The 12,495-nt window shown below is 42.8% G+C and overlaps 1 protein-coding gene across 2 annotated transcripts in view; it reads right to left on the minus strand.

The window, feature by feature from the left end:
• Window positions 1-12,495, minus strand: part of LOC135219806 (glycosylated lysosomal membrane protein A-like) — a 112,463-nt gene that overhangs the window by 72,928 nt on the left and 27,040 nt on the right. For both annotated transcript variants that reach the window (XR_010315514.1, XM_064256890.1), the window contains exon 3: window positions 3,705-3,905. Coding sequence is in view for 1 of the 2 variants with exons in the window: in XM_064256890.1 (XP_064112960.1) it covers window positions 3,705-3,905 (201 nt within the window). In the remaining variant the exon portion in view is untranslated. The remainder of the gene's footprint in view (window positions 1-3,704; window positions 3,906-12,495) is intronic.

The following is a 12,495-nucleotide window of genomic DNA, read 5'->3' on the forward strand; positions in this document are numbered from 1 at the left end:
GAAGTGTCAGGTACCTGGACAAAGGAACAGGTAATATTGCACATCAATGTGAAGGAACTCCTAGCTATCCATCTAGCCCTGAAGTACTTCGAATCTGAAGTCAGAGGAGTGGTAGTCCAAGTCAACTCGGACAATACCACGGCTCTGGCTTACATCCGAAAACGGGGGCACTCACTCTTTCTCTCTATACGAGATTGCAAGAGATCTATTGATCTGGACGGAGGAATGGGGCATAATACTCCGAACAAGATTTGTTCAAGGAGTAAGAAATGTAAGAGCAGACAGGTTGAGCAGGAAGAACCAAATACTTCCAACAGAGTGGACACTCCACTCAGAAGTCTGCCAAGATCTTTGGTCCCTCTGGGGGAAACCGCAGATAGACCTGTTTGCCAAGTTCCTCTCCAGGAGGATGGACAACTTCTGCTCACTGGAAGAAGATCCCAGAGCCATAGCGATCGATGCTCTCCTCATGGATTGGTCAGGCATAGACGCTTATGCCTTTCCCCCATTCAAGTTGCTGGGGGAAGTGCTAAGAAAGTTTTTTGCATCAAAGGGAACAAAACTGACTCTCATTGCTCCCTTCTGGCCTTTCCAAAGCTGGTTCACAGAGGTACTGGAATGGACGGTGGACTGTGGACTTCCCCAGATCTGCTGAGACAGCCCTACTTCAAGAGGTTTCACAAAAGCATCCACGGTCTCTCCCTGACTGCCTTTCGACTATCGAAAGACTGGTCAGAGCGAGAGGCTTTTCTAGGAAAGCTGCAAGCGCAATCGCTGGAGCCCGCAGGTCCTCTACCCTGCGGGTCTACCAATCGAAGTGGGAAGTCTTCCGTAGATCGCGTAGGTCGAAGAAGCTGTCATCCAATACCTCTGTGACCGAAATCGCCGACTTTCTTCTTTTCTTAAGATAAGAATCTAAGTTGGCTGTATCCACTATAAAAGGATATAGGAGCATGCTTTCAGCTGTGTTCAGGAACAGAGGCCTGAATATACAAGAGAATAAAGATCTTCATGATCTCATTAGGTCTTTCGAGACCACCAAATTGAGATCTTCTCTCCCTCCGAGTTGGAACCTGGATGTGGTCCTCAAGTTCTTGACTTCAGACAGGTTCGAACCTCCAGATAAAAGCTCGTTTAGAGATCTTACGAGAAAGTGCATATTCCTTTTGGCCCTCGCAACTGCCAAGAGGGTCAGTGAATTGCATGCTTTAGATTCTCAGGTGGGATTTAAAGAAGACTCTGCAGTGGTGTCTTTTCAACATCTATTCCTGGCTAAAAATGAGAACCCTTCTAAACCTTGGCCTAGAAGTTTTGAAGTCAAGGGACTCTCTCCCCTCGTAGGTAGAGAGTTGGAAAGGTCTCTTTGCCCAGTCAGGGCGCTGAAGTTTTATCTAAAAAAGAAGACACAACTTCAGGGATGTCGCCAGAGTTTCTGGTGTGCAGTAAGAAACCCCAAGAGACCTATGTCAAAGAATGCACTGGCGTTCTTTGTCAGGAATGTGATAACAGAAGCTCACATGAATTGCCAAGAGAACTCCTTAAAGCTGCTTAGGGTTAAAGCTCACGAAGTTCATGCAGTTGCAACTTCCCTATCTTTTAGTAAGAATGTCTATGAGGGACATTTTAGCAGCGACATATTGGAGATGTAACTCAGTATTTGCAACCCATTACTTAAAGGATGTAAAAGTAACATACGAGAAATGTTTTTCTCTTGGTCCGTATGTATCAGCGGATACTACGCTGGGATGGAGCGGATACTGATCCTTAAATAATTTTTGTTTTTGTTCTTTAATTATTTTTGTAACAAAATTGGTGTTGAGTTTTTTGGGTTGTTTGAAAGGATGTTGGGGGATGACTCCTTTCAATCGTAGTACTAACCCCAGTGATAGGATCAGGTGATCGGGATCAGTGTCGTGCTCTTTGATAATGCCATTAGGCAAGGTGTTTTGTCATGTAAGTGGATAGGACCCCATTGACAAAGATCCTAAGGTTCTGTCGAGTAAGTGGATAAGACCCCATTGACAAACCATCAAGAACTCTTAGCAGGAGGTCACTGCCTCGCTGAGGCTCTTGAAGCGATGCAGGCTCCTAGGCAGTAGCCATGAAGTCTTTTGCTAACACAGGTAGGAACCAAGGTTTTTTATTTTTATTACCTACAACGTATGTTGTTTACCTGTCTATTCAGTAAATAGCTGTCTCTTACCCTCCGCCAAAGGTGCCAATCAGCTAAGTATATATCTGACAGGGAAGATGAATGTATAAAAATGTTATTGTCATGATACAATAAAGTTTTATACATACTTACCTGGCAGATATATACTTAGCTATTGACTCCGTCGTCCCTGACAGAAATTCGAATTTCGCGGCACACGCTACAGGTAGGTCAGGTGATCTACCGCCCTGCCGCTGGGTGGCAGGAATAGGAAGCATTCCCGTTTTCTAATTCAGATTTTCTCTTCCACCTGTCTCCTGAGGGGAGGCTGGGTGGGCCATTTAATCGCATATATCTGCCAGGTAAGTATGTATAAAACTTTATTGTATCATGACAATAACATTTTCTATGTCTACGTAAAATACGTCCAATCGGCACCCGACAGACAATTTATCTCGACGTAAAATATGTCCAATAGGCATTTAAGGGTTAAGTGAAAATTCTCACAGATGAATTGGGCTGAAAGTTCACCGACTGCCTATTAGAAAGATTTCTCTTCACGAAATCTTGTAGAACCTGCTATTAAACAGCTTACTTCCAGCTGTAATTTTAACCCTAGCCCGGGGATGTTCTATTTGGACCCCAGTATTAGTAAAATGTTCAAGAATGACCTAAAAGATAAAATCATTGGCTTAATTACATATTAATTACCTTGTATATATTTTCTATGTATATGTATGTTTTATATTCTTTAGTAAAAATATTCACCTTGCAAAAATTTTTATTGTTTACCAATTTGAGGGTTATTGAGTTGTACTTTTATAACATATTTTGGTGGTCAATTACCTTTTTTGTGTAATCTTTTAATGGTCTTGTCACTGCTTCCGAGATGTTAGGCCTAATTTTTTTGTAAGACCTCTTAACCCTTTTTTGATAAGTCTGCTAATTATTCAATTGTTGGATTCCAGGTACATATTTTTTCCCTTTGAAATACCCATGTCATTCATTCTAGCTTTCTTTGTAAACTTATTATGATATTTCTTCAGAGAGCTAAGAAAAGGTCAAGAAGTCAAAAGGCCTGGCAGAACGCCATCATTTTCCTTTTCCTTCATGGATTTTGTCTTTATTATACAGGCAGTCCCCGGGTTACGACGGTCTCAGCTTACGAAATTCCGAGGTTACAACGTTTTTCAATTATATTCATCAGAAATTATTTCCAGGGTTATGACGAATGTTCCAGGGTTACGACACATGTTCCAGAGTTGCGACGCCTACAAACGCTGATCTGGCAGATGAAATATGACACCAAAAATGCAAAATAATAAATATTTAAAGGTTTTCTTTGATGAAAAATGCAATAAGAATGCAGTTTACATAGTTTTGAATGCACCTAAAGCATTAAAAGTAAGGTTTTCTTAGTTTTTTTAACAATGTTCCAGCTTACGACGCGTCTCAAGAACGGAACCCCCTTTGTAACCCGGGGACTGCCTGTACCAGTATATGAATACAATATATCCTGAATATTTAGAAAAACTAACAAGTGACTAAGTACCTTGATGGAAATCTTGGTACCATTTGCGAGTGGAGTTTCATTAAATTCAACCGTCTCAAATACGACTCCTTGTTCTTGGCCTGTAGCATTCAGAGTTTCTGTTAGCTTCCACGTAAAGCTTGACATAGGAACAGAAACAAGTTTCTCTTCAGGTATATTGTCAATTGTCCCAGTATCATTCACATCATCAAAAAGAATAATCTGAAATGGAAAAAAAAATCAAAAGCTCTTTTGAAGATCCTTCATATTTCAAACTGCAAAACTTTTTCAAAAATATTTTTATACTTTTTTCAGAAGATTAGACTTAGCCCTAGGTCTAAAGATCTCTCTTGTGGATAGGCAACTGTGAGATACAAAGAGGGATGAGTAATTAGATGAGGAGATCAGTTCCTAAAAAGTGTAAAGGAGTGGTGAAGAGCCTGAATAAGAGCTAAGTTGTTAGGGGAAGGGAAGTACTGTATATACATGGCTTCAGGAGGGAGGGGTATTACAAAAATTATTTAAGACTCTTTTGAATCAAATAAAAGCTACATTTTCATCAAAATGAAAATAAAACAGGCTGCTAAAACATATTTTTAAGATGTCAAGATTTTAATTGTTTTTCAATGATTTTAAAATTAGCAATCTGTTTAAGCTAAAAGAGGTAATTAGAGAATTGTAATCCTTGACTGCATACAAATTTGCATTTCCAAAGTGTAGTTTGGATTAATTGGGTAGTTAAATGAAAGTGTTCTCTACCAGAGCTACCAAAGCTTTTGAACACAGAAGCATAAGTTCAAAGACCTCTTTACTGCTAGGTAAGCCACCTTAGTCCCGCATAAAAAGAATACCATCACAGCTTGTGCAACATTAATTCTAATCTTTCTGATTTTAGCATTTTATGTAAAGCTCAACTTGAAACTGAGCTAAGATTATGCACGGCTTTTTAAAAAGAGAAGCAAACTAAGTTTGATTATAATAGATAATTCTGCCTTTAGCAGGAAAGTATTTTAAATTTATTTTTTAAATTTTCAATGTGTTGATATAGTATGTAATTTTATGCTCTTTGGTATAACTGTAAGTCTTGACTTAAACAGTCTGACGATGGGCAGTTGTCCAAAATGTTATCTAGAGACTGAATAAAAGAAGAGACTGTTAATGTTTGTTTTTGCATTGCTGTTCCTCACCCAATTATGATTTCCCTCATGTCAATATTACACATCTATATAATTATAAATATTATTTATTGTTATTTATTATTACTTATTAGTATTATTATACTAATATTACTATTGTGATTATTAAAATGGCAGCATGTGTCATTTTGATTTCATATTTAGTCTTTTCAGTTCTATAAAATGCTTTTTCTCCAGTGCTAATGAGAAGACTAAATATACAGTAAATTTAACTGATGCTGCCAGTTTATTTGACAGAACATGTTTAAGAGAGGTTAACAACTGGGGAAGGGGGTAAGTGGGGGAATATCCCTCACTCACCAAACGTCACCTTCACTTTTCCTATAGCCATAGGGACTCAATGGGGCAACAAAATGGAAGTGTATCAGGATGCCCTAAAACAGCTTGTCCCAAAAGAGCTAGTGCGACAAAATGGCCAGCATTATAATAGCTGATGCCAAAATGGCTATTGTGACAAAATAACTAGTAGTACATTTTAACTGGTACTGAAAGAGCTATTAAACAAAATAGCCAATTTCAAGAAACTGTAGTTTGTGTTCAAGTGTTAAAATAGTTTACGAGAAATACTAAAATAAGTTAGTAGAACAAACATTATATTTTGCTCTTAGCTATTATACTATAAAGTATTCAGTTTTTCATTTTCTTTTGTCGTATTTTAACAAATACATTAGTATTTCACCTATCACAATGAATATCATCAAGTCCCAGAAAGGAAGAGATATGATTAGTTACGAAGGATTTTTGCACGGTAAACACAACCAACAAAACAACCCAGAACTGCAGATGTGTAATTATAAACTGTCAGGGTACATTGAAAACTCAGATGAATTACAAAGAAAATTTTGAAGTAACACTTGGACAAGAACATAATCATGCTCCAGATCCTGCACCGCAAAATGAAAGAAAGCTTCAAGTCAAATTAATTACAAAGCCTCTAATTCTAGTGTACCACCAAAAAGAATTGTTGCCTGTACAGTACAAGAGCTGGACGCTGAAGGTATGGCAAAGGTCCCTAAAAGGAAAAAGGGATCTCCAGAAATTCATTCAACAAAAATTGTCATAAAAATGAAGGTTACCTTCATGACCACCTTACATCAGTTGATGAATTAATACTTCCTGAAGAGTTTAAAACAGTTGCCATAAATGAAACTACAGAAACCTTCTTATTAAATGATCTAGTCAGTGATTCACAGAAAATTTGCCAGTGAACTAATGCTTGATCAACTTGATAATTTGAAAGTCTGGATGTGCGATGGTACTTTCAAAGTTTTATATAATTGTTTTATCAGTTATATACAATCCATGTTGTTAGGGAAGACTTTCTGTTTGCTTTATTTCTATTTTGATCTCAGATAAAACTCAGTTAACATATGGAAGAGCATTTAAGGCAAGCATCCAGATTGTAACACTGAAAACTTAACATTAGATTTTGACAAATCTCTTGATGCTTTCACGAAAGTGATTTCCTGATGCAAACATAAACAGATGTTTCTTTCATCTTTCCCAGTCAATATGGAGAAAGATACAAAACACTGGATTAACATATAGCTATGTATCTATTGCCAACTGCCATCTTTATTGCAAGATGCTTGTAGTCTTGGCATTTCTTAATCCTGATCAAGTGACAGATGCATAATGAGATCTCAAATATTTTGCAATTGGATGAAAAAATGTAAAACCTTGAACGAATTATGCCTATTTGGAAGAAACATACACTGGGATACACCAGTTAAGAGAAAGGAGAACACCCATATTTTCCACTGAATTGTGGATGTTCAGCAAAGAACAGAAAGATGATATTGTTAAACTACAATAAAGTTTTGTACATACTTACCTGGCAGATATATACTTAGCTATAGTCTCCGACGTTCCGACAGAATTTCAAATCTCGCGGCACACGCGACAGGTAGGTCAGGTGGTCTACCTTACCCGCCGCTGGGTGGCGGGCGTATGAACCAATCTATCTCTCCAGCCAGATTTTTTCTCTTTCACCTGTCTCCTGAGGGGAGGCTGGGTGGGCCATTAGACGTATATATCTGCCAGGTAAGTATGTACAAAACTTTATTGTAGTTTAACAATATCATTTTTGTACATGAACTTCCCTGCCAGATATATACTTAGCTGATTGGCACCCTTGGTGGAGGGTAAGAGACAGCTAAAGTAATAAGGAGAGATAAGAAACAACTGATGTTGTAGGATATAAATAACCTTGGTTCTTACCTGTTCAGGCAGAAGACTTCATTGATATTATCTCTGAGTCTGCGTTGCCTGGAGAGCTACAGCTAGGACGTGACCTGATGCTGAAAGACTCTCGGATCTACCACTGGGATATGTGATCCCTTTGTGTGGTAGAATCCAAGTCGGATCCTGTTAAAGGGAGTTCGTCCCTATCTTAACAGGTCCTAACCACTACTACTGCAAGGAGCCACACTCATCAGACCACCTAACCAAACTACTAAAGATTAGTATTACGACCTAAAGAGATGCCTTCATGCATCCTCTTTAAGGCAACCAACAACAACAAATACAAGGGGGAAAAATTTATACTACTAAACAGGATGAGTTCCAGCTCCCTGCCCCAGCACTGAATCCGCAGATACGTACGGGCCCAAGGCGAAGCATTTTTCGTAAGTGATTCTCACATCACGTAAGTAGTGGTTCGCGAACACTGACTGACATCTCCAGAATGTTGTCTCCATCAGATTTCGCACGGACATATTCTTGTTGAAAGCAAGAGAAGTTGCTATGGCTCTTACTTCGTGTGCTTTCACTTTAAGAAGCCTAAGATGTTCTTCTCTGCAGGATCCGTGTGCTTCTTTGATGAGGCTTCTCAAGAAGAAGGACAATGCGTTCTTCGACAATGGACGAGTAGGGTCTTTTACTGAACACCACAGGACCTCTCGGTTGGCTTTCAGTTGCTCTTTTCTTCTAAGGTAGTATTTCACTATTCTCACTGGGCAAAGAGTTCTCTCGGGTTCTTCTCCTACCAAAGAAGATAACCCACGAATCTCGAAGTTCTTGGGCCATGGACTTGATGGGTTCTCATTCTTTGCAAGAAAACCAGGAAGGAAAGAGCAAATGAGAGAGTCCTCCTTAAAACCCACATTACCATCAATCGCCTGAAGCTCACTCACTCTTCTGGCGGAAGCTAGAGCCATCAAAAACAGAGTCTTCCTGGTAAGGTCTCTGAATGAGGCTGAATTAGGGGGTTCAAACCTAGAGGACCCAAGGAATTGAAGGACTACATCCAAATTCCAGCTAGGTGTCTTAGGATACTGCATTTTTGTTGTATTAAACGACCTAATAAGGTCCTGTAGGTCCTTATCTTCCGATAAGTTGAGGCCCCTGTGCCTGAAGACATTCGCCAACATACTACGATAGCCTTTAATCGTCGAAACGACTAAGCCACATTCTTGTCTTAAGAATAAAAAGAAGTCTGCAATTTGATTCACAGAGGTACTGGAAGAGGAACGTTATTCCTCTTGCACCATCTTCTGAAGACATCCCACTTCGATTGGTACACCCTCGTAATGTGGAAGACCTCCTCGCTCTAGCGATTGCCTTAGCAGCTGCTGACGAAAAGCCTTTCGCTCTGACCAGTTTCTGGACAGTCTGAAGCCAGTCAGACTGAGAGCGGGGAGGTTTTTTGTGGTACCCACCTGTCGAAGTGGGGCTGTCTGAGTAGATCGCTCCTTAGAGGAAGCGATCTTGGAAATCCACTAGCCATTCCAGCACCTCTGTGAACCAATCTTGTGCTGGCCAAAAGGGAGCTATCAAAGTCATCCTCGCGGAATCTGACTCTGCGAACTTTTTTAAAGTCAACCCCAGAATCTTGAAGGGGGGAAACGCGTATACATCGAGTCCTTTCCAATCGAGTAGGAGAGCGTCTATCCCTATTGCTGCTGGATCCGAGATGGGAGAGCAATACAGATCCAGTCTTTTGTTCTTTGCAGTTGCAAACAGGTCTAAGAGAGGCCTGCCCCACAACTTCCAAAGGCTCTGGCAAACATCTTGGTGCAGAGTCCAACTCTGTGGGAAGGACCTGATCTTTCCTGCTGAGGAGATCTGCCCTTACATTCCTTCCTTTCTCCCTGTACGAATCTGGTGAGAAGTTTTATCCCCCTTTCTCTGTCCACAGAAGAAGATCTCTTGCTGTTTCGTACAGAGAGAAGGAATGCGTCCCCCCCTGTTTCCTGATGTATGCCAGAGCCGTGGTGTTGTCCGAGTTTATTTGCACAACTGCTCCTGTCATCATCTGACTCGAACTCCTTCAGAGCAAGCCACACGGCTATTAGTTCTTTCCTGTTGATGTGCCAGGAAGACTGGTCCCCCACCTCCAGGTTCCTGACACCTCCTTGGTTCCCAGAGTCGCCCCCCAACCTGTTTCCGACGCATCGGAGAACAACACCAGGCTGGGTTTCTGGGATTGAAGAGGCAGTCCCTGCGAGAAGAACTTGTCGGGATCCGCCCACCATGCTAACTCCTTCTTGATTTGAAGAGTAATTGACAGGGAGAACTTCAAATCTTGAGAAGGACGACTCCAATTCCGATGAAGAAAGAATTGGAGCGGTCTCAGGTGCAACCTTCCTAGGGAAACAAATTGCTCCAGTGAGGAGAGCGTCCCCAGCAGACTCATCCACTCCCTCACTGTGCATACTTCTTTCCCTAAGAAAGGTTGTTTTTAACTTTTTTCGAGTCCCCGGGCTTATCCTCTCCTGGTGACGGAAAAGCCCGAAAACTCAGAGAGTTCATCTGGATCCCCAGATAAACGCACTCTTGAGCGGGAATCAGACTTGACTTCTGCAGATTGACCAGAAGTCCTAAGGAATAAGTCAAATCCAGGGTTTTCTTCAAGTCCTTCAGACAACGATCTCTTGGAATGGCCCTTATAAGCCAATCGTCGAGATAGAGCGAAATCCTCACCCCTTCCAGGTGAAGCCATTGTGCCACATTCCTCATGATGGCCGTAAAGACTTGGGGGGCCGTGGAGAGGCCAAAACACAGGGCCCTGAATTGGAAGATTCTTCCCCCCATCATGAATCTTAGAAACTTCCTCGAGGAAGGATGGATTGGTACGTGGAAGTAAGCGTCCTGTAAGTCCAAGGACACCATCCAGTCCCCTGGACGGAGTGCTGCTAACACCGAGGCAGTGGTCTCCATCGTGAACTTCTTCTTTTCGACGAAGAAGTTCAGGGCGCTTACATCCAACACCGGTCTCCATCCCCCTGAGGATTTCGGAACTAGGAACAGGCGGTTGTAAAAGCCTGCCGAAAGATGATCTGCCACTAGTTCGATCGCCTCCTTTTTCCAGCATCTGATCTACCGCTAGTCGGAGGGCTTGATTCATGATGGGGTCCCTGTATCTGGCCGTCAACTCCCTCGGGGTATTCGTCAAGGGAGGCCTCGAAGAGAACGGGATTAGATAGCCCTTCCTCAAAATTGACAGGGTCCAGGCATCTGCGTCTTTCTGGGCCCAGACTTCTGCAAACTGTAAAAGCCTGGCGCCTACAGTTGTCTGAAGGACTTGAGTCTTACTTGGGAGGTTTGATTGACTTCGTAAAAGTCCTCCCTCTTTCTGTTTGGTTTCCGACCTCTGAACGAAGAGGATCTAGAGGTAGATGCCCCTCGAAAGGGTTCCTGAGAGGTCGGCTTAGCTTTCTTTGTCTTAGTCTGGAAGGTAGGGCGCGGCTTCCTTGCAGACTGTGCTAGAAGGTCCTGCGTAGCTTTGGCAGAGAGAGCCTTCGAAATGTCTTGAACCAGGTGTTTAGGAAACAGCTGTGTAGAGAGAGGGGCAAAAAGCAAAGACGATCTCTGAGGCATGTGAGACCGACTTTGTTAAAAATGAGCAAAATACTGATCTTTTCTTCAAGACCCCTGCTCCAAACAGTGAAGCTATTTCGCTGGCCCCATCTCTCACCGATTTATCCATACAGGATAAGACACAATTCAAATCCTCCGGAGAAAACGTGTCCGGTCCTTGAGTTTTTCTTGGCTAGGACTCCGAGGGACCAATCGAGAAAGTTGAAAACTTCCAAGACTCTAAAAATGCCTTTTAGAATGTGATCCATTTCATTCATTGCCCACGTAGTTCTGGCCGAATTCAAAGCTGATCTTCTAGTGGCGTCTACTAGTGCCGAAAAATCTGCGTCAGCTGAAGACGGAAGGCCCAGTCCCAAGGGTTCTCCTGTCTCATACCAAAATCCTGTCCTTCCTGAAAGCTTCGACGGAGGGAAGGCAAACATTGTTTTTCCCCGCTTCCTCTTTAGTACGCATCCATGAACCGAAACTCTTGAGCGCTTTCTTCATAGAAAGAGTCGGCTTCATTCTCACACACGAAGATCCTTTCGTTGCTTTCGCTGTGGAGAACAACGAGTGTGGAGAAGGAGGAGCAGTAGGGCTCAAAGACTCTCCGAACTCCTGAAGGAGAAGTTCTGTGAGCTTCTTGTACGAAGAAACTGTTGCCGATGTATTAGTTTCTTCCTCAGAGGCTTCCTGGTCTTCTTGAGGAGGAGAACGGGGATGAGGATCCTTATGAGAATCCTTAGATGATTTCCATAGCTGGGGTACAGTGCGATGAAGGAGACAAACGTCTTGAATGAGGAGAAGATTCCAAAGTAGAAAGGCGTACAGGAGAACGACGAGTTGTAAAAGAAGGACGCTTATCCGAAAATTCTTGTCTAAACTCGCATCTCTAGAAAGACCACGTCTATCCCTAGGGAAACTACGAGAGGGAGAGCGCCTGCTAAGATCCTGTTGCCGATCGTGAGGAGAGCGGCTACTAGGCGCCGAGCGCCTATCTGTCACAGGGCGCTTAGTGGAATCCTGGCGCCTACCAAGCGGCGAAACGTTGCTAAAAATAGGGCGCCCTTTCAGGAGCAGGGCGCTTTAGAGGCTCTTGATGCCTACGAAGCGGAGAGCGGCTGCTACGCTCCGAGCGCTTAAACGAAACAGGGCGTTCTGCGAGATCTTGGTCCTTACCAAGGGGAGAACGTCTGTAAGGCTCCGAGCGCCTAACAGAATCAGGGCGCTTGAGGCGTTCTTGACTTCTAGCAAGAGGAGACCGATCAGGAGTAGGGAGTCTCGAGAACGAAGAGCGCCTACTAGGAGAACGAAGCAAACGAGGATCAAGGTGTCTTTCTCCAGGAGAACAGCTACTAAAACGAATGACGCTTACCAGGAGCAGGGCTCCTACTAGACTCTTGATGTCTTACAGGGGAGGAGCGAACTCCGTGCGATGAGCGCCTACCAGTCACGTTATCCGACGCCCGACTACAGTAGTCGGAAGGAGAAGTGCGCCTACTTTCAGAAGGGCATTCCCTAGGTTCTCTGAGAAGACGAGGAGAAGAAAGAAGAGACGGAGACGACGAACCAAGTCTTCTATGACCTGAGCGACTCTCTCTTCTTGCACGAACTCTAGAAGAAGGAGAAACAGAAGGGGCTGAGCGTCTACCCGAGGCAGGAATCCGATTTGAGGAAATATCTTCATAGTCCAAGGAGCGCCTATCCGTCGAATGGCGTCTCGACACCTCCGAGCGGGAGTGGTGTTCCTCTCGTGAAATGTTACGATGAGTAGAAGAATCTCAAAAGAAGGAGAACGCCGATTACAAGGAGAGCGC

The sequence above is a fragment of the Macrobrachium nipponense genome, chromosome 1, assembly GCF_015104395.2.
Source record: "Macrobrachium nipponense isolate FS-2020 chromosome 1, ASM1510439v2, whole genome shotgun sequence".
NCBI classification, from domain to species: Eukaryota; Metazoa; Arthropoda; class Malacostraca; order Decapoda; family Palaemonidae; genus Macrobrachium; species Macrobrachium nipponense.